This window comes from Amia ocellicauda, chromosome 5 (genome assembly GCF_036373705.1).
Source record: "Amia ocellicauda isolate fAmiCal2 chromosome 5, fAmiCal2.hap1, whole genome shotgun sequence".
In the NCBI taxonomy this organism is placed as follows: domain Eukaryota; kingdom Metazoa; phylum Chordata; class Actinopteri; order Amiiformes; family Amiidae; genus Amia; species Amia ocellicauda.
Window position 1 is genome coordinate 21280366 of NC_089854.1, and position 26640 is coordinate 21307005.

Sequence of the window (26640 nt, forward strand, 5' to 3'; positions counted from 1 at the left end):
AGGAAATATTACATAGCTTCATGTGCTTGATTTTTTTTTTTTTTCTTTTTGAGACCTAGCTTCACATTTTCTCTTGTAGTGGAGGACTTAGTTGAGCTCCCCAGTTGCAGATATTAAGTAAGAAAACAGACCCACTCACTATAGGCACTGCAGCTACAAGAAGAAACAAAATAATTCCAGGCATACAGGCAGCAAAGTGAATGACGACAAGGAGGGAGGGATGGATGAAGGATTGCCATGCCAGTTAATTAAACGAGTGTGAGATGTGAAGGGAGGGTTTCACACACCCGTCAGCTTTTTCGTTGGAATGCTGCCGTTATGGAAATGTGCTTCCGACTGGGCGAGAACACGGTGCAAGGCAAGATACGGCATCTGTTCCCACGGCCCAAGACCGGCCCCCAAACTGGCCAGCTACACCGCGGTCAACCACCACGGCTAATGGGCTCCCAGTGGACTGTAGTGATGAACGCCTCGCGCTGGGTCTTTGACTGATGGATGCCACTGACACGCACTTGATATAGTAGGCCTCACCAAGGGGGGAAATAAATATATATATACACACACATTATATATATATATATATAAATACAAATTTAATCTATAAAAGGAGCAGTGTCGGCTCCAGAAATGAAAACCGGAAAAAAATAACTATGCTTTAAAAGGCAGGAACTACATGAAATGTTAATAATAAAAACTACCAGGTCCGAGGGTCCTGATGAGAGTAAGGACTCGCTGCTCAAGTGACAGTCCGTCTCTCCACACAGCAACTACCAGCGCCTGTAAACCCAGAAAATCCCCCACCAAAGCCTCCCACCCAAAGCTTATCGGACTGAGACAATCGATTTGCCTTTACAGCTGATGCGAGATGGTGGCGAGAGCAAATGCACGAGCAGTTGCACACCGGACTGGGCTCTCGGAACCAGCACACGGGAGGGATTCACATCGGGGGTGGCAGCTCCAGCTAAAATAAGCTCAGTAAGGCAACAATTTAGACCTGAAACCAGGCGTGATATAATTGATCTGTTCATTCATTTTATTCCTCGTATTTCTACATCCCTGTATGCTTGCTATACAAATGATGAGCAAAATGCTCCCAAAGCAGAGTCTGAACATGAAGTCAGTCCATGGATCCCCTTCAGAAGATGCTTTTGAGGAAATGCAAAGTGAGGAACTGGCAAAGATCCTTTTGGGGCCATTTTAAATGTCTATTTTAAGTTTTTGCTTGTTTTATTTCAATGCTGCATGGTTCTTAGACCTACAGGGATTTTAGGAACAGATAAAAAGCTTCCCTTCCCAACCACCTCTGCACACACCACACATCTGTAAAAGCATCGCCTGCAAAGACCGCTCTGCTCTCACCACCTCCCTCACTTCCCTCACCTACAATTTGTTTGTTGCATTTGTTCCTGCCCCCCCGCCCCACAACCAAAACACATAGAATCCAGTCCACTACCAGGTTGAACAAAGACAAGCTCTCATGCAGAGGAGTTAAAAATGCAGGTAGTTTTCCAGTTTATTGAGCCAGTCATTGCAAGCAGTTTTCCCACTCAGTCTAACATGTAAACTCTCTACTCAGATTCATCACCCGAGCTCAGGGGCACAGGATTCACAGCACGGCTTTCTCCGCGGCACGAGGACCCAGGTAGCACAACGCAGTCCATCGGCAGCATTCACAGCACGTCCCAGCGGGGGCCAGTCTCTGAAAGTCCAAGTCCTTGCCTTCATGGGTCCAGAGACCATCCAAAGCATCATGAAGCGGCGGCGAGCAGAACGGAGAACGACTGATCAAGGGGACCGGTGTGGGAGTGCGGAACGTCATGCTACGGGTTGGGGGGTCCGCTCATGAAGATGTGTGCAAAGAATGTTGTCCCACCCCCATGTGTGTGTGTTTTTCCATTTTATTGATTGATTGATTGATCTAACTGCCGCTGAAGACTGCAGTGATGCACTAATGCAGTGAATTGATTCTCTGTGGTGCGGACAGGAGAGCTTCTGGGATGCAAAGAGAAAAACCTCCAGGTCCTCAACATCTGGTCTGAGCTTTGGCCACAACCGTCGCCAAGAGAGGATCCACATTTGGTCCTTTTTTCCCTTTATTTTTAAGACTTTATGTGGACAGTGGTTTAAAGGTTTAGTTAAATTTATTTATAGATTTTTTTTCGTGCAAACCCTTCTCGTATGTTTGTTGTAGTAATAAGTAGACTGAGATTACCACCCCTCAACACTACGGGGGAGTGCTGGCCGGCATACGGGCGCCACCCACGGTCTTGGCACGGTCAGTGTTCGGCAGAGTCCCTGGAATGACTGTCTCCGTTTTCTCCGGTCCCACACGCACACCAGCCCTCCACACCTTTAAACCCTTAAGATCATTTCAAAAGGTACATGAAATCGATGCCCTTACACAAAAAGGCACTCACTCAACATCTTAGTCTCCCTGAGTGATCTGAATTTCAACAGGAACCATCGCTAAATCACGCCCAAGACCTGCTGGAGCAGGCGGCGGACTCCGAGGGGCGGATCTCACGTGCGGGTCCGACGAGGACACAGAGGAAACAACTGAAAATGGATGTAAAGTAATATGGGAAGGAGGAGGAGGAGAACAAAATCCATTTCAAAACCCCTCCGATCGCACAGCAAAGTCTTCTGCCCGGCTGTCGGCAGCGCAGGGGAACAGGGGGGCAGTTCAGAGCGGTGTGCTCTCGACCTGCCTGGAGAACGGATCTTATGAGCGGGAAGGAAGGGGCTGCATGGCGGTGGGAGGTGGGGGGGTCGGGGATTGGTATCAGAGGGGGAGGCCAGGTCCTCCTCCTCGGCCGGCCCGGTCCGGTTACTTGTCCTCCCTTCTCTCAGGGACCCCGGCGTGGCTCAGAGCTGCGCGGTAGTGCTGCAGGACGCCACGCACGCTCTTGGTGAAGCCCTTGGACAGGGGGAAAAGGGGGAAGCCGATGTCCGGGTAGCCGCTCTTCTCGGGCAGGAAGCTGCGGTAGCTCTTCCTCCTCTTCTTTGGTCTGACCACTGGCTGGCCCCCCACCGAGTCCTGGGCGGCCCTGGGCTCCCCTGCTGTGCCGCCCGCTGCCCCCTCTGCCCCTGGGGGGACCCCCTTCCCCGGCCCGGCGGCCTCAGAGTCCGAGTGCTGGCTGTGCTCCAGCTGGGAGAGGCCGGAGATGCCCAGGCCCGAGTCCTCCAGCTCCTCCTCCCGAGGACTGCCCTGTGCCGAGGTGGGCCCCAGCTCCTCCCCGGGCTCGGTAGACAGCGGGCGCTCGGGGGTCCTACTCTCGTGCCGTCTGCCCCCCCCGCCGTCGCTCAGCTCCAGCCAGCTCTCGATGCGCTGTGCCAGCCGCCAGCCGCTGGACAGGAAGTGCTCGCGGATCTCCTGCTGGAAGACGTCCACCGGCTGCAGCAGCAGCTGCGTCATCGACTGCACCATCTTGATGAGTGCCATCTCGTTGTAGCAGCGGCTGTTCTCGTAGCCCTCCTGCAGCCCGCGGTCGCTGTCGAAGCCTGCCTCATTGTAGTAGGGCTCGTTCACCAGGATCAGCCCTGCGGGGACACGGGGACAGACACGCCAAGGCCACAGTGAGGGGACTGAAATCAGGGACCCTGACTATATTAAGGAAACTGAGGGCCCTGTACTGTTATAATAGCATTATAAAACGAGGAAAAGGAGGGCATTGGCGTTATAACAGGACTGACAGCTGTAACGTGGCGTGACTCACCTTGTATGGAGATCAGAACCTGCAGGAGGCTGGACTTGCTGGTCCATCGCTCAGTACCCTGCGGGCGTAAAAGATGGGAGCCTCAGTCAATAGATTAGGCACATTAGTCCAGTAGGAAAATATAAAAAATGAACCCCCCCACCCCTAAACAACAAGCGAGTGGGACCGAGAGCGAGCGAGAGGTGCACGGACAGAACCACGTTACCTTGCCAATCCAGGTGCCCAGCAGGCTGACGCACACCTTGCCGTTGTCATACAGGTTGGGGTTGAGCCGCCCGCTACACTGCGACAGGTAGCGGAACAGTGGGGGCACGGCGGGGTAGATGTTGGGCAGCTGGATGTCGAAGAGGAAAAGGCCGTCCTCATAGGGGGTGCGCGTGGGGCCTTTAATCAGCGCCGAGAAGAGATCCTGCCACACGGAGAGAGAGAGGGAGAGGGGGCTCCTTCAGCACCAGGCCACAGAAAGACGAGCAAAAACACACAGCGGGACCAAGAGGCCAGGAAGAAAGGGTACCAGCCAGGCAGCCATCTTTCCTGTATTTTATGATTTACGACCCCCATCCCTGCACTTCCCAGCACCTTACACACCCCCCCCAACCTCAGGTTCTTGAGTAACAGGTTACACCCGCACGTACGAGCCGGAGGAAACGGGCAGGACAACGGCACACCAGGGGAGTTCGGGGACAGGAGGTAAGAGGCAGCACTTGCCATGCGGTCCTCGAAGGTCTTGACCATGATGCCGTCGGGGAGGGACGTCGCCAGCAGGGCCATCTCCTTCCTCACGGTGCTGAAAAACTTCTTGGCCTCTGCGGGCTGGAACTCCATCTTCTTAAACGCGTGGCTGTCTGCAAGGCCACACACACAACGAGTGAAAACCTCACACAGCAGGTATACCTGGCAGACAATCGAGCTGTATGGCAAATCCAAACTAAACCGTTTTGTGGCCCGAGGCCCGGAGTGGCGGAGCGCTTACCCGGTGCCCACTCCAGCACTGAGAACACCTCCCCCTTGGCGCTGGTGAAGGTGACGCCCGGCTTGCCCCCGCTCTGCTGGCACAGGACAGGCGTGTCGCTGGGCCATTCAGAGCGCACGGGCGTCTGGGGCTCCTGGCTCTTCTCCTCCTTCTCCACCTCGGCCACAGCCTCCATGCGCTCCTCCTCCACAATGGCCACATTGTCCAGAGTCTTCTTCAGGTTCTCCTGCAGCTTCTTGAAGTCATCCAGGAACTTCTTCTCCTTGGTGGGCTTCTCGGGCTCCACGGTGGGCGAGGTGGGCGAGCCGGTCCACAGCTGCTCCACGGTCATGTTCTTCAGGCTCTCCAGGATCTTCAGCGCCTCCTTCAGCTCCCTGAAGCCCCGGGGCGGCCCCTCCTTGCCAGCCTTCTCGTCAATGCCGCCGGCTCCGGCCCCGGCCAGCGTGGCGGTCGCAATAGCCCCCTCCAGCTCCTCCACTGTGGTGAGGCGCTGTGCCGTGGCCTTTCCCTCCTCGGGGTGTCCCGGGGGCCCCGTGGGTGTGGGAGCGGGCGCGGACTCGCCCCCATGCTCGTCCTCCACCTGTCCGTTGTCCGTCTCCCAGCTGTCGCTCTCATCCTCCCACTCCTCCGAGGACGCGCCGCTGCTGCTGCCCTCCACCGAGTCGTAATCAGTCTCCTCGATCTCGGACTCCACGTTGTACAGGTGCTGAGAGACAGAAAAAGAAAGGGAGAAAGGGAGAGGGGGGGGGGGTGTAAGAGTTACCATTTACTACAAGAATCTGTTACTGGAATCATATACATAATTTACACCCCCCCAATTGGTATGCATCTATCGTACCTGTGGCAGAACGATGGTCTTGGTGTTGTCGGCCCACACCACCTCCACCTTGCTGGTGACATCCACCCGAGACACCTGCCCCACGGACGGCTGAGAGAGGGAGAGAAATGCGCGGCTCAGGACAACACCACCAACGGCACCCCCGCAGATTCCAACCGCACACAAACAAGACCCCCAGGCCGGTTTCCCTACCTCGTTCTCACAGTCCACTGCCTGGGCATTCTCCGAGTTCCAGATCCGGATGACAATGTCGGTGGTGCGGAAGTGGAAGTCGGGGTGGTCGGCGATGTCATACACGCTCACGTCCTCCTCCTCACCGATCACCTGCACAGGAGACAACCCAGCAGTTCATTTCCTTCATACAGTCTCTAACCCGCGTTGCTGCTAAAGACTGTTTTCATAATTTAACGATCCCCAGAATTCAGATTATCAGACTAAAGTTTATCTGAATCTCGCTTTTCAATCCCAAGGCCAAGTCTTATAGTCTTTGAAAAAGAAACAAAAAAGATATAAAAAGACTTGTTTTTAAATCAGTAACTTTTTATTATTGTTGTTACTACATTTTATTTGTTGTACATCCTGCGTTTGTATTCTGTAAATTGCTTTGAGCATGAAAATCATTCTATAACTAAAAGATACATTAAGGGAAACCAGATAAGCAAAAAGTCGGTAATAGAAAATAGGTAAAAATACAGCAAGTAAACAACCAACCTCCACGTCATCCCCTCCGGCGTTCAGTTTGACCCACTTCACCACGCACGTCCGGCCCTTGTGGTCCCCGGACTGGATCACCCCGTACACCCCGGGGTCTTGGGAGGCCTGGGCTGCAAACGGACAGAAGACACAGACAACCTGAAGTCCATGCTGTGTGTGTGGTCCAACGCAGGCGGGTTACCTACCTTAGGGCTTTACCGGTTGGACGAGGCGCTCCGAAAACCAGAGCCACCTGATGCGAGACCAGAGCGGCCCGTCGCAGGCAGTGAGAGGTCGGGCTCGAGGGCAAAGTGCCACAGACATGCCGGCGCAACCATATGTGGCAACAACCACCATACAGGCAGCCATGAAGCAGGGACACCAAAGCTACGGCGTTTGCGCTGCCTATCCCAAACCGAAGCACGATATCAGACCACGAGCACAGATATACCAAAATCAAATCTGCAAGCACTTTTGTGAACTACAAACAGATTTGCACTGAAAGAATGGAAGGAGAGAAAAAAAAGTGATCTTCCACTGTAATTAATAAGGAAATAAATATAGAAAGATGAGCCACGTTCTCAAGACGATCCACACAGCAACACGGCCGGACCGGCGGAGACACCTACGTCGCTTGTCCACCACGAAGTCCCCGGGGCAGAACTCGTAGTTGTCCAGGTGCTGGATGGGCAAGAGCTCGTTGGAGCGGATGTTGGTCTCGATGGTCCCATCCTTCCACATCACATCCGCGGACGTCTTCGTGGACACGATCTCCACAGCAACTCTGCAGGGAACCACAACAGAGCAACTGAGTGACCGGTTTATTTCAATTTGTAATGGAACGTGTTCTTGTAGGAAGAATTCATACATTTAAAAAGATGCCAGAACTGCCATCTTTTGATACAGAAAAGCAAATCTTTCTTCAATGTATTTTACAGGAAATAAATCTCCACAAACACAGAGGCTCTCTGCTGGGTCACACGGCACCCACCTGTCTCCTGGCTTGAACTCGCGGGAGAACTTGGTCCTCTTCTTCTTGTGCTTGCGCTTCAGGTTGCGGATAGATAGCGGGATGCTTTTCTTGCGGTGCGGCCCGGCACCCCCGCTTTGTGACGAGGCGGTGGAGCTGGCGGAGGAGGTGACCGAGCTGGTGTCGTCCGTGTCGTCTGCCGCCTCGTCATCTGCGTCCTGCTCGCCGCCCTCCACCCACAGCTCTGGCGCCACCACTGCACCGCCCTCCCGTCGCTCCTTGGGGCGCCCCACCGCCGCCACTGGCCCGTTATTAGGACAGACTTCCTCTGTCTGGGTCACCGCTGGGGCTCCCTCACCCACCACCTCTTTCTCCGGCCTCTTCTCTCCTGTGGGGGGGGAGGAAAGTTGAGACACGGTTCCTGGACCTGCTTTACCTACATGGCTGTTGGACGCTCGTCTTCCTTTTCCCCTCAGACTGGCATTGTGTCGGCCCCGTCTAAGGCAAGGCTTTCTTATTTGTTTGTCACCCACTGCAAGCGTGCGTGTTTTTATGTGCTTGTTGCGTTTTGTTCTTCCATCCCTCAGCCCCTGTGTGTCACTGTAAACATCTCGTCTCGGTCTCCGCCACACACTGGTCTACCTTCTGGGCTCTCCGTCTTCTCCGAAGGGGGTTCTTTGGAGGCCGGCGTCTCCGTCGTGTCTGTGGACTTCTTCCCCACGTCCCTCTTCAGTAGCTTTTTAACCTGTAGAACCGAAGACAATAAATAAACAGACGAAGGGGGGGACGGGAGAGCGGGGCGCTCTGGGCCATCGGCCAGGACGCACCTTCTTGGCGACAGAGCCCTCAGGCAGGGCAGGGGCCCCCTCCGGACCCTCGCAGGTTATCCGTGTGGCGTCACCCTTGGCGGGGAACACGTACAGAGCCCGGTCGCCCAGCTGCCGCTGCGTGTGTTCGTAGTAGCCCAGTCGCTTCACTCTGCAATGGCAGCAAAGAGACGTCAGTGTGACATGTGACGACGACACGTGATGTGCGATTGAATTCTGACACTACTGCGCACAGGATGTAGCCCCCCCGAGTTACCTGCACAGGTTCTCCTGCGCGATGGTGGACGGGGGCGGGTACACGCTGTCCGTGCCTCGGGGGCAGAAGCTCTTGGTGATCCAGGTCACTTTCAGCTCCACCACCTGGACCTGCAGAGCAACACAACCAGACAGCACAACACAAGAGGACAAGACAACACACACACAGCAGAGTCAGGCTGGGCTGCTGGCAATGGGGGAGGAAAGAAAGAAAGGAAAGGAGGAAAGAAAAAGATAAATAGAATAGACTGAAAGAAAAGAGAGAAAGACACAGATATTCATGTAACAGACTGGAGGACAGTACTGTGCGTTAGGGATGTGCATCTCCATCACTGAGGACAATGCGATACATTAAAAGATACATAAAAGCAACTACTAATGCGATACGATTCACCCCTATTGCGATGCAGTGTGATTCAACAATGCGATGCAAAAGAATATGATGCTATGCAATTTAATATGGTACATAATGATTTATTTTTGTCAGACAGCAAATCATAATGAATTTGTACTTCACATATTAAACAAAGTCTCTGACAATAGATAAAATAAAACCAGGCCTGGACCTTGCCTTAAACCAGTCCTTCTTTTCTGTTGTATGTGTTCTCTGAATGTAAAAAAAAAAAGTAAACTATTATTGGCAGTCACAAGCTGCTGTAAACACTGTCCTAACACCTCACACACTAAATTTAACTCGTATGTCCTACTTTAAGGTTTTTCGTCAGGAATATTAGTTGATCCACGTGATCAGGATGAAATATATGACATACGACATCGTGACATACGAGTCAGTGGCGCAAGACGTCCAACCATCAACTGTTATTGCAACTCTTTGGGCATTGCTCAATGACTCGGCTCTCTCTCGTCTTACTTTGTCGTACAGAACAGGGATTTGTTTCTTGGTGAATAGCTTCCTATTTGGTATGTGGTACCTCGGCTCCAATATGTGGAGGAGGTATTGGAAGGTATTTGCCCTTGTTCTCTATAACTATGTAGGGCTGGATATCTTTACAAATAAAGAAGGCGATGGCTTCAGTTATTGCCTTAGAACGAGCAGAGCTGTTAGCCAGCAGGGTGTGAAAAAAGTTGCAATACTTTGCTCACCAATCTTCTTGCTAGGGGTACCAGTGGCGCTAGCCACTGTAGCCATAGCTGAATCCGAGGGGGAGGCAGACGTCTCCACACAAATACCATGTCGCCTTTTCAGGTGAGTACCTAAATTAGACGTGCTGCTATAAAGTACACAGGCAGCACCCATCTTTCTTGGAAAATCCGAAGTGTTGCCAAACCTTGGATTTATTGCAATTTGGAGGAATGTGTAACTCTTCCTCCTCCATGAGGACACTCGCCCGGACATGCCTCCAACTCGCACGAAACTTGGCTTGAGAATCGGACACAGAGCAGTGGAGACGAGAGCACGCTTAAGAAACAGTTAGAGAGGAGGAATCTATCTAAATATAAAATTATTGGTCACAAATCATTGGTCACATTTCTAAATAATAAAGGCGTTCACCTACATATTATATATAAATAAATCGGATTATACTGACGCAAAGATGCATCGCGATTTCATGATCCGGGCAATCGCATCGTGAGCTTTTATGCCAATGCACCGATGCAAATCTGTGACTCTTACCGTCCCTACTGTGTGTTGCTGTGTTTAGGACAACAAACCGCGGCAGGTCCAAGGACACTGCCTACAATAGAGACCAGGAAGCCAACTAGGCAACGCCGTGAGGGGTGTGTTGTCTTGGGCCCTGGGTCTTACCTCTTCCACCACCACCCTGAACTTGCTCTTCTTGCTGAGGACGGGTTTGACCCCCGACAGCCACTGCACGTTGGAGAACACCTTCGAAGGGCCGATCAGAACTTGGCCCGGGTAGAAACCATATGCCTCGTCGAAGAACAGGCCCTGAGAACAAACATGGGGAAAGACCATCGAGTTAAGATTGGCAAGATAACCAGGGTGCATTTTTGTGGTTGTCGTTTTTGTTATGGTTGTAATTGTGTTAAAAACTACCCTCCCCCTCCACATAACTAAGTTTTAACTAAGGACACCCTGACACTGGATTTGGAAAAAGTAACTCTCCCAAGCAGGGAATGCTTCTTCTTCGGGCAACGTGAAAAAATCTGCATCGCTACACAATTAGAGCTAATTACTTTTGAGCTCTAGTCTAGTGCTACACCTAGCTAAACACCGTTGAAATGTTACTCAAAAACAAACCAAGAGTAACTGCAAGACTGAATTTACCTGTACAAGTAATTTAATCAAATTAAATCTAATCAGGTAGATTCCTGCATCTAGTTAAATTAGTCTGAACAGCAGCCAGAATCCCAACATCAATGCTAGGAATTGCAGAATACACCCAGACTGACACTGCTCCCCTCTTAGCTATCCAAACCCTAATGGGGCTCTAACTGCGCTGGGGAGTGTAACCCTCAACCCAGCCTGATCACAAAACTCGTCCTAAACGCACTCACCGAGTCGCTGACGTGGGGACACACATCGTACAGCTTTGCTCCGTCCTCGACGCTCATGGAACACCTGCAGGAGAAGCAAGAGCCGAGATCCAGACCGACTGAAATGTCACTCTGTGCATCGTGGCTGCGCTGGGTTGCAATCTGATAAGTCACTGTTCTGTCACTCGATGCGAACCTGCTCTCTGCAGCATGTGGCAGTGCAATAACAAACATTTTATAAAGTCAGTTAGAGCTTTTTGATTACAGTTGGTAAAATCAAAATGCATTAATATTGATTTTGAACTAACTAGTGCTTCACACGGCCACTGCAAAGCAAAGGTTAGAAGTAGAGAGAGAGCAGGAAAACAAACAACCCCAATAATATTCGGTACCTGGCTCCGTTGGACAGCTTCAAGATAACGTGGTTTGTCAGGTCATAGATTTTCCCCAGCCAGAAGTCATAAGCGATGTAGTCACCGTACATGAAAGACTAAAATGAGGGGAATGAGGGGGATGAGGGACGGAAAAAGAGGCAAAACATTACGTGTTAGCAGCTACTGAAATAGTGGAGACCCGCTAAAAGACTGTTAGGAGCACATCCCTCCCTCCCTCCTTTTTCCCCGGTGCTCGCCACTCACCCATATGTGTTGGAGGTCTCTGCTGTTCACTGGGTACAGGACACAATTTGTTCCAACAAGTTTCACTGCACATTCAATGTTGACGTCAATCACAGTCCCGCACTGGCTGTCCTGTACACAGACAAGTTATTACCGTTATTTTCTCAGCCGCTCACCCCCCCAACTTCCCTGAGCACACGTAGCTCCCATCACGTTGATCGAGGGGGACACGGGTACGGAGATTTCATACTCCGTGGAGCAGATGTGCCCAGGGCCGGGGGTAATCTCAAAAGCCAGTGACGGCGGGGTTCAAAACTCACATTGGGACTCAGGCGACGGACAACGTCTCGAGGCACAATCGATCGATCTTCAAGTTTCAGCTAAAAAGAAGGGGGAGAAAAGAGCAACTGTTAATAAAACATTCTACTGTAATTCATCACATTTTTACTCGTGTTGTACAAGGACTTTATCCAAGGTGTCCCACTAACAAATACACTATCAGCATTCAGATTGTGAGCAGGCAGTGTCAAGGTCCCATAGAATAACGTTGCACTCCCTCTGTGTGTATGGCTAATGTCTCCCCTCTGGTCACTGTGATAAGGCAAACATGCCCTTGCAGTATAATACCAGCAGACAATCTCAGAACAGCACGCAAACAGAGCTCCGGGGACTACGGAAGCCTGTAAGGTTCCTCGACAGGATGAAAGGCCAAGATGAGTAACATCGGGCGTCAAACCGATTAGGCTCATAGGCGAAGTCAGCGCTTCACAGAAACCATGTTATTTCACGATCTCTGGGAACCTACTCTGGTTGTGCAGAGAAATAGAATAAAGCTCCATAACTAGCCCACGTCTGAGGTGTTGCTTGATGCTCAATGCCCAAATGGTGCCCCAGGAGTCCGGAGGCCTGCACTAGCCTTCTATGTGCCTCTCGACTCGCACTCCAGGACCACACTGGAATACAAAGTGACCACAACCTGTATGTCAAGCAGGCAAGTGACAGTGGCAGCCTGGAAAGTGTATCACTATGTGGGACACATACTTCAGCACACGGGGGCAGGGGAACATAAAAGAGCAAAAATAACAGAGTGGGTAACAACAAGGCCAGAAACATACACTACTCATTTTATGTTTTGGTTTTAACCAGTGCAAGACAAGCGCAGGAGTTGGGTCATCAGGCCAAATCTAAAGCCTGCAGCCAAAGCGAGAATCAGTACTGTAATGTTACGGCACTTTTGCATCTAAGTGTCACAAAAGGCGTTACTTAAGCAGTGAAAACAGTTTTTTGAGACTCCGTACTTATCGAACAGGGCTTGTGGATTCAAGAGAAACAGGTGTTGTCCGTTATTCTAACTTCCCCCACGCCCCCCCACTAGTTAACACATGATCCAACTTGATACAATTATCATGGTCTGACACAAGGGACTGCTCGACTGCCAGACCCACGTGCCAATTCTGTCAGGCAGCTTCTGTGCTAGATTACATGTCCGCCGGGGGAAGTTTCTCCATCCAGCACTTTTCCCCGTCAGGACAAAAGTGTACGAGTCCTGAGATCACTCTAATTAGTCCGATGTACACTCACCTAAAGGATTATTAGGAACACCTGTTCAATTTCTCATTAATGCAATTATCTAACCAACCAATCACATGGCAGTTGCTTCAATGCATTTAGGGGTGTGGTCCTGGTCAAGACAATCTCCTGAACTCCAAACTGAATGTCTGAATGGGAAAGAAAGGTGATTTAAGCAATTTTGAGCGTGGCATGGGTGTTGGTGCCAGACGGGCCGGTCTGAGTATTTCACAATCTGCTCAGTTACTGGGATTTTCACGCACAACCATTTCTAGGGTTTACAAAGAATGGTGTGAAAAGGGAAAAACATCCAGTATGCGGCAGTCCTGTGGGCGAAAATGCCTTGTTGATGCTAGAGGTCAGAGGAGAATGGGCCGACTGATTCAAGCTGATAGAAGAGCAACTTTGACTGAAATAACCACTCGTTACAACCGAGCTATGCAGCAAAGCATTTGTGAAGCCACAACACGTACAACCTTGAGGCGGATGGGCTACAACAGCAGAAGACCCCACCGGGGACCACTCATCTCCACTACAAATAGGAAAAAGAGGCTACAATTTGCACAAGCTCACCAAAATTGGACAGTTGAAGACTGGAAAAATGTTGCCTGGTCTGATGAGTCTCGATTTCTGTTTGTCTTCTAATTTCCGATTACCATATTTGACACTCAGCATTCCTCAGCAAGTTAACGTCCCCCTCCCTCCCAAGGTCGAAGACTCTGAAGGGGTCCGCTCCGGTACATTTTTTTCACCACTGCTTAAAACCATACCCAACCTTCATGTGAAAAGTCAGGCAGGTACATTTTTTAGGGTAATGTCAAGTAAAATGTCAAGGCACCTGTCCTGCTGGACAACCAGACATTTTTATTTTATATGAGAGGCCGATTATAAACCTGCCCTGAGGCACCATCAGTAAATAAAACAAGCCACCAAATAGATGAACACAAGCGAGCCCCGTTACAACCCTGAATTAGTTTCAGCTCATTCATGAGAGCTGGCCAGGCCCGTCGCACCATCGATCGATCAGCACAGACCTGCTGTTTAGACATCTCAGTCTCTGTCAACAACACAAGCACTCTTCTGGAGGCGTGACACCGTTTACATCCCCCCACCCCCAACTAAGGCCGACGGTGAACAAACATGAATCACGGGGGTTCTCGGGGTCAAAGCAGGGAGGGTGGTCTACAGCAGCACCAAGTCAGAGTCCACACACACACACGGATGCACGTGATGGGACGAGAAATCACTCAGATGACAGATCAGAGATGCAAGGGACTGAAGGAGGAGGAAATGCTGTCTGAACCTCTTGCTCTAATTCTGCATCCCAATACTGAGGCCTGTTGACAAAAACAGTGGCTGGACAGGATTCCCCTGCTGCCCCTTCTAAACAGAGCCTGTATCACTCGGTAACGTATCGCACGGGGCGACTGGGAGGGTCTCGCTGGCTCTGCAGTGCTGTGTCTCAGCGCAGCTCTGGTGTGTGTGTGTGTGTGTGGGGATGGTGGGGGGGGGCTGCGTCTCGCCTGCCTGCCGGCCCACATTTGTCTCCTTCCAGTAAATGGCGAGGCATCGGCCAGGGTGCACTCCGATTACCAGCACGGCAGCGATGTCTGAGCTGCAGGTTAATGCACCTCCCTCTTTATTCCTCCTCCCCTCTCCATACCCCCCCTTCTCTGTATGTAATACAAAAACAAATAAAAAAGGACTGTTCTAATACTGACACTGAAATGTTGTTGCTAAATATAAAATCCGTTCAGCAGTTGTTGATGGATGCCTGATGCAGATCTCTCAGAAATCAGAGGTGTAAGAAATGACTCAGTTTGCACAGTCCGAGTGGATTGGTGATGCAGGAGGTTATTTATTTATTTTTAAATCCTCTCTCTCCCTCTCTCACCCACCTCCGAGTGGAGACAAAAACACATTCTGGACAGTGTGCGCCCGGTGGTGAGGGCATTAATAATGGATCAAACGCAGCCCAAAGCAAGCTGCAATGTCTTTCCATGGATGGCACTCCCACAGTCCTCCTTCTCCTCCCCCTCCTGCACGTCCAGTTACATGACACTATTGTATTGCCGTGCGCAAGAAGACACGTGGGTCCGGATTGGGAGACGGGGCAGATTGGGTTCTACAGAAAGCATCTTCAACAGCATCCAGCAGACATTAATTGCAAGACAATCCCTTTAGATTGATTGATTTATTTCACTCGCACATGCAGTAAACTCTGGGCTTTCAGGCCCAAACAGTGTGGAGTAAACAACAAACAAATTTATCTTGCTCAAAAAACGCTATCACACTAAATACATTCCAATTTTAACTGGAGCTCTCTGGCCTTGTCAACTTTCACAAAAAATATAAATACTAATTGGAGATGTCATGACGTAATCTACCAGGGGTGTTATGCAGAAAATACAGCATTTGCAGATTAATATTTAATCATCTTTCCCAACGGTGATGAAAACAGTTTTGTTATATCAGAGCTTGTTTACTTGGCAACCCCCAAAAAGCGTTACCAAATACATGCATCTGCCACCCCACGTTACTCAGAAACGGTTTGTACATGAGAGACAACAGCGGGAAGCTCAAGGGAATGACTAAGGCCTATTAGCCCAGTTTAATGAATACATCTAGAGCTGGTTAGAGAATGGGAGGGGCGATAACAGCATACAGGGCGACTATGGCATCCTGGGAAGTTACTCTACCGGGGCCGGTACAGAGAAGTAAGTCTCCTGAACTGGGAACTGCATGTTTATCATGTGTAATACTTTCGAAGCGGGCATTTTCAGGAGGTAGACAGCGCGTGCTGCTCCGGGTCTGTGTAGCTTCTGGATTACCAGCACTCAAAGCATCCTGTTATGCTAGCGATGCTGTCTATTTGCCTTTGGTACAGAATCACCCCAATCTCTACCACCTACTCTTAAAACTGGTTGATAACTCCGCATTTTCTAGTTTCTGCTTTTCCTTTTTAAAATCAAATTTCTAGCCAAATGATCAAGTAACACAAATCTAGCAATGAATGAGTCTTAGCCTGAAGTAGCCAACACCAACATTTCAAGCTAGGCCCGTACAAATCTACACCCCGATTCAGTTACATCACAAGAAAAGCAATGACACATGACAGGAAAATCGGTGAGAAACCCCCCCAGATCAGCTAACAAACGCTACTGCAACCCAGACTCCAACACAACCTCCCCTCCAGCTCCGACACTAACACAAGAGCAAACCAGCAATACCAGAGACCAGCTCGGCGCTCGACTGACCACGTTTCTCCAGTCTCAAATGACATGGACACGAGCTTCATCAGGCACTTGTTGGTGCCGTCACCCGACCGGCAGCTGAGAGATCTTAACTGCTAACGCACTCCAGTGCCGCCTGCGGGTTTGTCAGCTTCGGGGCATTTCTCCGTGTCCTGGTGACTTATAAATAGCATCGCCCGTTTATCTGAAAGGCCCCGACTCGAGGCTGCATGTCCGATTACCGACTCCAGCGCAGCAAGGTCACATCGAAGCAGGGTCTGCGGCGATCCGGATCTCGATCCGTTTCTCTTCTGACAACTCACAAGAACGGCCCTGTCCGGCTGTCACAAGCATCACATCCAGCGCACGCGAGTCACAGCGTTCCCACTCAGACCAGAAGCAGCAGTGATGCGAAAAGGCCACACAACCCTTTCTCCCCCAGCCCCTTTCCTAAAAGACTGGAGATGCATTTATTTATTCATAAGACGGTACCATGTCACAATCTCAACCTGTCCTTCACTCCTGTGTCTAGAACGATCGAGAGAGAGGAATCCAAGACACAGCGCTTCTCCTGGTGGGCCATGATCGGCAGAGTTATTCTCCTGTACGAAGGGCAAGGTGGACAATGTGGGGGGCACTCCGACGTTTCTCGTGCATCAGTCGGTCCCGGGCGTCTGACCTGCGTGCAATGCCAAACTAGGCCGCGGCCATTAAAAATGTACTAAGTTAACACTGTTTCTGTCCTAATAAGAAAACCGCTCAATGAAAGAGAAACAAAAAACAGTGGTAAAGTACCATAAATATTCGAGGCTGGCAATTGAAAATCATCCACAGGCTGTTAAATAGTTTGAATTAGTAACTAGGAGTCTTATCTTTATTTTTCCCAAAACAACCAACCTATTAATACTTCGTGATTCATTCCACTATCTTCCCCACACAGGTTCAATCTAGTCATATATAACTGTAAAAAATTGTATTCATGTATGTGTATATATACACACACACACACACCATTTTTTACAGTTCCTAATCTGCCATCCTCCCCCCACGGTTAAGATGTAACTGCGCAACATTTCTTCAATCTGGCCACGTTTCAGGCTCTGTCTGGACTGAAACATGGCTCCCCGGAGTCAGAGGAAAATAACAAAATCAATACATCTGTGAGCGCGCTACACTGTTCTGCTATGATATTCAACACAGAATCCAGTTCTGCGGCTGCATTCCTCTCTACCTCGCTGAAAACAACTTGAAGGCCCTGAAGAAGGTCAGACAAACTAAAAGAAAAGAATAAAGGCTGGCAGGATTTCTCCACGTTATGAAACCCCTACCTCTGTCTCCCTATTCTGAGCACAGGCTACAGCACAGCAGACAGGTTTAACGCTTCCTCTCTGGGCTGAAAGCTTAAGAGATTGACACCTCAGAAAACCATAACAACAAAGGAGGCATTTTGAAAATGTACGAAAAATATCAACATCTTCACCTTCACTAAGAGACATTCAAAGACAGACGCACACACATGCCTTGAACAGACACACAAGAGACAGACATGCACGTCTTGGACAGAGACACACGCTTGATTACAGAACTCGGATATGTGTGAGAGGCTGTCCTGATGAGGCAGACAATGCCGATCAAAAATCTTCCGTATTCATTCTCAGGTTCTCAGGATGGGGGAGCAGTTTCTGCATCTTCAGTGCAATCATTAATTTGCCAGCTTTATAATGATCGTACTACTTACTTCTCATAAAGTTTACTTTGTCACAGATTAGGGCAACAGAGCAGTGTTTCTCTAATAATAAAAAAAAAAAATTGCATTCAACTCATATCCCACTAGCCTTTTTAACAACACATCTGCAGAATCCCTGCCCTGCAACCCCCTCCCCACACAGCAACACACAAAGCCTGAACAATGACATCAGCTGACTATTGGGGAGACAATACTGCCACGGTCCAGCGGGCCATTCATCGGCGTGGCACAGAGTCCACTGCCTTCTGGAGCGAGAAACCACTGGAGCCACACCGCTCCACAATGTCAATTTCAGGGAAACGGCAGAAGAAAAAAAAAACTAAAAAAAACAACACCACCTTTCTTTTTTGTCTGCCGTTTTGTTGCTCTCTCTGTCTCTGTCTGCCACCCATTTCATAAACATGCAACTCGGCAAAACACATTATCAGAGAGAGCTGGCTGTCAGTTCTCGACAGAAAACGAATCCAAATCTGCGGTTCTGCCTCTCCAATGCAGTCCCATTGATCACCCTGAGTTAGGAGACACTTTATGAATCATACTTGGAGATGTTTGGGGAATTCACGAAGGCATTCACGGCATACAGCTTGGGAGACGGGGGATGCCAGATCCTCGAAAGTCTTTCCAGCTGGATTACTTTTGATTACATAAACTGATTGAATGATTAGAGAGCATTTGGTTTTGGTTTTCCTGGTGTGTGGACCCTCTCAAAATCTACACTGCAATGGACAGAGAGCCGGTCAAGTTCTGAATTGCACTTGCGGAGGTGTGAAAGAACATCAACTCCATTTCTAAAATAAAATGAAAAAAAAAAAAAAAAGAAAAGTACAAAACGTCTGTAGCATTAACAGACCCCACTTAAAGCGGACTTAAATACTACTGCTACCCAACTGAGATTACAGCCAACACCCCATCACTCCCAGAAGCCCCTGCTGTGTCCCGTCTGAGTCGGGTCCGCTGTACGGTCAGTGTCCACAGCGCTGGTTCCCAGGCCCCGGGGGACACAAACTGAGTGGCGCTGTTAAGCATCACAATCAAAACATTTCCGTTTTAAAAAAGAACAGGCTGAGACGAACTCCTGAATTAGGTTTGGGGACCAGTGTAGAATTAGTTTGGGTGTGGAAGGAATACTCATTAGTGCATTTGATTTTGATAGGAATCCGTGATTAAACAAGCCCCAGTGATTTTCTGGATTTGAATTTCGATAATTGCTTCCTGCTTCTTGCTCAGGTCATAGTGTGAGAATCTTCAAATTCAAAGCGGCAAAGAGACGCTACTTTGAACCAGAGATGAAAAACTCTACTGGGTGTCCCGAGCAATGCAAACCAAATCCACTTGGTTTCCATCAGCGCCACAATTACCGGCTGTAAATTCATACACTGGCAGCTTCCAAGGATCCGTCCTCTACTGGGTGTTGGCACTACCGCACCGTATATATTACCCTGAAAAGAAGTGTAATTTCTCCCCCTCACATCACTTCTAGCCAAGTCTGCTGTTCCCTCCCAGGGGACAAGGCTTCGTGAAGGTTTTCCCGTCCGCTGAAACCCAATGCTCACTCACCAGAGCTGCACTTGGGCCTGGCCTACAACAAAGGGACTCTCCAAGTCTTTGAGAAAACATCTGGCTGGCCCTGGCTACCACAGACTCGTTCAGCTCAAGCACACAGGCTGCAGCTGCACCTACTGGTTTAATATGGGCTGCTTTCTACACGACATCCGGTGTCCTTGCTGCACAGTGCCGTGGTGCCGGCGGCAGCGGCCAGCACTCACCCGGGGAATGCAGGGCTACCCAAGACAGTCCAGGAGAGTGTGAGACCTTACAGAACTGGTTGGAGACTTAACGAATAATGAAAAAAAAGATATACACCGATCAGCCATAACATTATGACCAGGTGAAGTAAAGAACACTGATAATCTTGTTATCATGGCACCTGTCAGTGGGTGGGATACATTAGGGAGCAAGTGAACATTTTGTCCTCAAATTGCTAAAAGTGAATGCTGGTTCTGATAGAAAGGTGTCAGAACACACAGTGCATCGCAGTTTGTTGCGTATGGGGCTGCGTAGCCGCAGACCAGTCAGGGTGCCCATGCTGACCCCTGTCCGCTGCCGAAAGCACCTACAATGGGGACGTGAGCATCAGAACTGGACCACGGAGCAATAGAAGGTGGCCTGGTCTGATGAATCATGAGTTCAAGGTGTCGACTTGGCCCCCAAATTCCCCAGATCTCAACCCAATCGAGCATCTGTGGGATGTGCTGGACAAACAAGTCCGATCGATGGAGGTCCCACCTCGCAACTTACAGGACTTAAAGGATCTGCTGCTAACGTCTTGGTGCCAGATACCACAGCACACCTTCAGAGGTCTAGTGGAGTCCATGCCTCGACGGGTCAGGCTGTTTTGGTGGCAAAAGGGGGACCTACACAATATTAGGCAGGTGGTCGTAATGTTATGGCTGATCGGTGTATATATATGGGAATCTAAAGGTTCAAAATGTGCTTCAGATTTGGACAAAACAAAGCACTCAAATAACATGGTTAGGTGTGCTTTACTCTAAAACTTGACTTCTAGGTCATTCTTTGTTGGGCAGTTTTATCTTCTGGCGCATCATAAGATTTGAAAATCAGACCTGCAATTCTTAAAAATGGAACTAGTGCTTTTAAATAGATTACTTTTAACAAACTAAACTACGCAGACTTCTTCCAACAACAAATTCCAACAGATGATGACTGCTGAAACTTTGTTAACTGGGAATTAGATTGGTTACAATGAGTTATATACATATAATATATATACATAACTAAGTGCCACTATGTGACTGACTTAAAAGAGGGGGTAAATCAAACTAGCTAATCAATTAACTCAGTACAGCTCAAAGATGTCCCACACTGCAACCGTGGGAGAACACAAGCCGAGGAGCCGCCACACGGCATCGGAGACGCACTCACTCCCTGTATCAAGTCAGTACATAAGCGCGCAGTTAACGACCAGCAATCATGACGGGAGACTGATGGATGAGTCCCATTGCTCACCTCGCACGGCTCTGTCCACGCCCACGGTTTTATCCATTCATTGCAGCTGGCCGGACACCGCCAGCCTAATAAGTCAGCTGCAGTGAATAAGCACCTTTTTGCTGAAGACGCTGTGACTACAGCTCAAAACTGGCGTTCGAGCATTTTAATGCAAATGTGTCAGTGAGATGAAGAAGCAAGACTGGAGTTGTGAGAGAAGTTTCTCCCTGGAGTCTAAGCTCAGGGTTCCAGATTGTAGATGGAAAAAAACTCTAGATTTCAGGCCCACGCAATTTCATGTCAATCCCTTTCTCTGATTGGCTTTTACACGATCTATCATTATGACGTGTTTCGGGATTTGCAGTGTCAGGATTTTCTGCCGTATGCATACAGAGGACGATTTGAGGAGCGTGTGTAGATCTGCGTGGATGTCATGTGTGCCGTGGCGTATGATGTGCAACACGTCTACCTAATTGACTCATCAGAATTGGCCTGTGAGAGGAATCTAATTCTGTACCACCGCGTCCTACCAGCACATCCACGACTAATGCCACACAAACAAGGACCCAACAAGAAGGCCGAGTTAAACTCTGGAATAATAATGACAATAATAATGATACCAACAACAACTCAAAATAAATCAGATAATATATCAATCTCAAAACGAACGTGTTTTATTGGAACTGCAGATGCAAGGAGACCAAGTGGAGGAGGAGAAACCAAGGAAGAAGTCAAAAGATCCATTATTTATCAAGGACGAAGGCGGCTCATTATGCATAAGGACCATCTGCCCCGTCTCAATCAGCTGCTGAGGTTACCAGCTAGGGGCGGCCTCAACAGCTCCCAGTAATTAAGAACACCCAGGAGGACAGGACAGCACAGGCATCACCGCTCCCTGTCAGAGAGATGCGTTTAATGAAGGAGACCTCATAAGAGCTCTTATGGTCGTCTGTCACCACCTGCCCTCCACCGGCACATTAACACGGCCCTCCCCCCCCCCCCCAAACACACACACACACTACCCACTCTCCTCCTCCTTTACAAAGGCCCCAAAAACCAGCAGACAGGAGTGTCAACTGTCAAGTTCTAAGACACGTCTGCATGTGTGTGCGTAACACCGTCTTTATTTTCAATATCAGTGTGGTACATTAGACAATACTGTGGTAAAAGAGTCTGTGGTTTCATAAGGCAAGACAGTTAGAGCCTTTGATTCAGCTCGAGAGCAGAAGTCCAGAACAAAATGATGCACCTGCATCCTGCCCCCAGCGACATGAGGCACCGAAACCCACAACACCTGGAGACGTCAAATTCGAAACAGACAACCTGAGACTAACAATCTACAGAATAGGGAACAGAGCTCACATGAATGTTGCTCAGAACAACAGAAGTGCGGTGTCCGGATAGTTTTCCCCTTTGTGTTTTAGGTTTTATTTGGGGGGTTGGGGTTGTAATGCCTTTACACATGAAGGTATATAATCTAGGGGTAAAATTACCACGTTTAATAAACTCCCTTAAGTATTGAATAAGTTATGTAACTGACCCCAAGTCTTCAGCTTTGAAACCAGAAATGCCAACTTTCAGAGCTTATATGTTTGCATAAACATTCATGCAAACTCATGCAGTGTGACCGACTTTAAGGAATGAAGACAGAATCCTACACAATGGATGTGTGCGTTCGGTCTCTTGTCAGCGCTAGATTGTACTACAGAAGTGTCAAAGCACAGAAAGTGTTAATCAGAGAGAGTGGGAGAGAAAGAAAAAAAAAGTTTCTGCTTGCCCTAAATCTTTCAAGTAGGCCACCTAGCATCAAACCACCCAACAAACTTTTAAATAACCACACAGAAAACCGGCTGATAACCTGCAATGCAATGATTCAAAACTCCATCTTGCAGAATCAAGACACACATCAACCCAGAGTTTCAAGAATCACATCTCATCGTTTTCTTTGATGGAGGGCTGAAACAATCGCTGTGATCGGCTGCGTGAGAGATGCAGGCACGGTGCGTCCAGAGAAGGCTGTGCATCGCTTCATTTCACCAGTGAATCCCAGGGCATCGGCAGAACCCGTAGACTGTGCGAACTAGTCAGCCAAGAGACAACAAGGGTGAATGTGCAGACAGACTTCATGCCGTTTTGTTTGTCTTGTTTTGTTTTTCAGTTCTGCCTTGTTACAATGAAACCCAAAGTTGTGGCTTCACCCTTTTCAATATAGGCTGGATGTTATATTTAGGCCTCTTCATTATTCTACTACCAAGGACACGTCTCCCTGCATGCAGAAAGAGACAGCAGGTGGTTGTCCTTCACGTTTCAGGCCACCGTTAACTCCAGTGCCGAGAAGAAACCCTGAACTGTAGAACCACAAACATTTCCTTTAGTCGTTCCACTTACAGGGAACAAGCGAACAACGGCAGAGGAAGAGCGCCCAGTGAGAAATAAATACTAGTGCATGATCTTCAGCTTTTCAAACTGAATCAACTGTCCCAGGGTACATGACTAACTCCCTGCATTCGATTCTGGTCTTTATCCAAGGTAGTGATTGATTGATTGATTGATTGATTGATTGATTACTCCTGCACAACTGGAAATGTATAGATTTTCCTGGAAGAAAGGAAAAACTAAAAACAATAAAACAAACTAAACTAACAAGCACATGAATGTCAAAAGGTGAGATGCTGAGGGGAAGAGAATGATATTATAAAGTAAATGGACTCTTCATAAGAGCACTGGCTGGACTGGCAGGGAAGTTGAAAGCCGGCCAGCCCGATAGGTCCATTAGCCCCAAGATAATATTCCACAAGGCTGTTTTGCGGTGTTTGCGGAGGACTCTGACGGTCTGTCTGTGAAGTCTGTGAAGGCCTGGCTTGCTCCACACCACCTGTTTAACCACCACTGCCTCAGCCAATAGAGACGTTCACCTCGACCTCCCAACAGACTTATCAGTAGGAAAAATGTCAAAATGTCTTTCGGGGGAGAGAGAAAAAAAAGTTTTGCTGACTCCGAAAGGAATTTAAACAAATGCCACAACTGGTAGACAGGAAATGTCAAAGGGACGTGAATCCTCTGGCCTGGTCAGAGCGTCAGTGCACAGGTGACCTCACCTGACACAGCCAGCTACTGCGGTCCAGATGTTCAGATTAATGCTACTGTACCCTGGTTTGCTTCATGCAGCCTCCACTGGATTCAAAAACCAAAACCTGCAAAATGCACAGCTGCACAGAAACCGTATTTTATGAACGTGCGAAAAAGCTGGGATGGGTCTCACATCTGTCCCACTTCAGTCCAACTCAGCACAGCACCGATGAGGCTATTTCATCGCACTGACACAAACAGTCCCGTGCCGATCAACACATGCAACCCAACACAAGCAGGAATGCGATGTACAGCTTTTATCCTGTCTAATTCCAGTATAAACTCTCATTGACCTCCTTGCGATTCTTTTTGTGATGAACACTTCACAGAACATCACAGGAAAGAAACCAACAGAAGCACGGTTTGACATAACCCCCCCCCCCCCCCCAAAAAAAACTAAAAAAAAAAACCTGATTTTACTGAAAAAATATATCAATTTGCATGAGCTTGTTTCATGCATGCAAGAGACAAATCCCTCCTTGGACCGTGTACAGGCACTGATCAGTGTTGCCGTGTTTAAGTGTGGATATATTTCCAGCAGGATTTGTGTACAGTATTATTAGGTCCGCTACCAGGGTCAGTTCACACACAGCGAGAGCGGCAGTGCTGGACTCTGTGACAACTCCCCAGGACTTTCAAAACTGGGATCCGCCTTTCTCAACACGAGTAAGCCATAGCCTGCAACCCAGTGAAATTATGGACAATGTTCAGCTCAGGCAGCAGCTGACTGACAGAAAGACCTTTCAATTTACCCTAGAGACAGAGGGAGAAAGAGAGAAGGGGGACACATGAATGTGAAAGGGTGTTCTGGAACCACATTCAGTCATTCTTTTGTGCAGTTCTGTTCTGGACGTGCCCCTGTGAGCTCAGTGTGTTTTGCACTGCAGCAGAGCCACACTTTGTCAATACCGTGTTTAGCACAGGCATGCCTAGCCCCTGCATTGCCTTGCAACCATTGTTCTACTTCAAGGTGTGTGAAAGATGCTGCAAAGGGAAGGGGCCTCGTTTAAGACCAGAGGTCTCCTGAGCCGCTGCTCTCTGGCGAGCTTTTCTGTCCGTGTCGTCTCGTTAAAAACATCAATTAAAAAGGATACATTTTCGGTGACGATCTCGTCAGTGATTACGCCGCCTCACCGGGCCCGTGAGCCAAAATCATCTCATTATTACCGCCTTTGTGTCGCGACACCTAATTAAGCGATCCGATACCCACATGCTATCCTTGCACCGGAGTATAAATTAGACGTCTCTGTCAACTTCAGCAGTCGCGCGAAAGGAGAAACATACAAGACGCCCAGCTTTGCCTTATTGTGTAACACTCAATAAAGCACAAATAAACCGATAAATAGAGTGATCTGCTCCAAACGCGCTGGCATAGAGAAGCGGCTGAAATGCGTAAGCCTTCACTGGACGCAGCACGGGGTGTGTTGTGCCCCAGTCCTGCCCCAGTCCTGCCCCAGTCCTGCCCAGCCGACACACCCGCAGCACTGGCAGCGTGCACACGACCTGGCGTTGCGTTTTGCTCTTTTTTTTCGCTTTACAGCACCATTTTCAACACAGCCCCCCATTCCCCAGCGCTGCATTAACAATATCGCAGCTGCCGCTCCGAGGACGGGAATGGGCGATACACCGCGGGGTCTCTATACAGGCGCGCACTACGGGCGATGACCGGTCTCTCACGGGGAGAATTACCTTCGTCTCCCGGATGTCTTGCTTGCCACCCTCGGGGTACCACTGTACGCGCACATAGCCTCTGCCCAGGGGCCGGGCCCTGGCGTCCGCCGCCCCGCTCTCCGTGTCCGAGCTGCCGGCGACAGCGCCACAATTGCCGCAGCCGCCCCCTCCTCCGCCGCCGCCTCCACCGTCCGCGTCTCCGTCCATGTCCGAGTCGGAGTCGAAGTCTTCCTCGCCGTGGATCAGCCGGACCAGGCCGAACCGGACCGAGCCGCGATACCGGCCCGACACCAGGTCGTGGGTGAAGAGCAGCCGCTGCGACCCGCCGGCTGAGGGGGAGAGCGCCTGCGACGGGGGCTCGGAGCCGGGGCTCACCGCAGGGGAGAGAGCCGGGGTGGGAGAGGAGGAGGATGCTGCTGCTGCGGCCGCTTCTGCTCCGGGTTCCGCCATCTCTGCTGTTGTCAGGGACCGAGGATGAGAGAGGGGGATGGAGGAGGAGAAAAAAGAGAAAGAGAAACCTGTAACAGGGACCGCACGTGTTTACGTCGGCACGTCGAGCGCTGCGTGAGGCGACGCAACAGCCGCGCCGTGAGAGGCCTCCCTCACCGTAATGCACACAGCACAGGCGCACGCCAGCAATATTACTCGTCTTACTGCTGTTATGATTGTTATATACAAACATTATTAATTATCCAGTACTTTATTACTATTGCTCTAACTATCATCATTAGTAGCAGTGATATAAAAGCAACAATCATATTCACTGCACAGTAGGCCAATTCAAATGAGAAAATCCCACAGCTAGGTCGGTGTATTAAATTGTTAGTATGGCTGTTTTGTTCTCAATCCTAAATCCCGAGTCATGCGATCTTATACTGTGTATTTTCTACTAAGATGTCATTATTTCAATGCACAAGTTGCATTTTCACCGGCGCT

General features: G+C 49.4%; 1 protein-coding gene across 1 annotated transcript; it reads right to left on the reverse strand.

Moving 5' to 3' along the window:
• Positions 1-1488: 1488 nt before the first annotated feature.
• Positions 1489-26310, reverse strand: ube2o (ubiquitin-conjugating enzyme E2O). The gene is made up of 19 exons (XM_066704276.1): positions 25723-26310; positions 11670-11729; positions 11371-11481; positions 11125-11222; positions 10754-10817; positions 10041-10184; positions 8274-8383; positions 8018-8168; positions 7833-7935; positions 7212-7578; positions 6850-7004; positions 6239-6351; positions 5720-5851; positions 5528-5617; positions 4690-5395; positions 4425-4561; positions 3922-4125; positions 3717-3774; positions 1489-3540 (listed from the first exon to the last, which is right to left on the reverse strand). Exons 1-19 carry the CDS (start codon positions 26152-26154, stop codon positions 2828-2830), a joined length of 3948 nt encoding a protein of 1315 aa, XP_066560373.1. The 5' UTR covers positions 26155-26310; the 3' UTR covers positions 1489-2827.
• Positions 26311-26640: the final 330 nt, after the last annotated feature.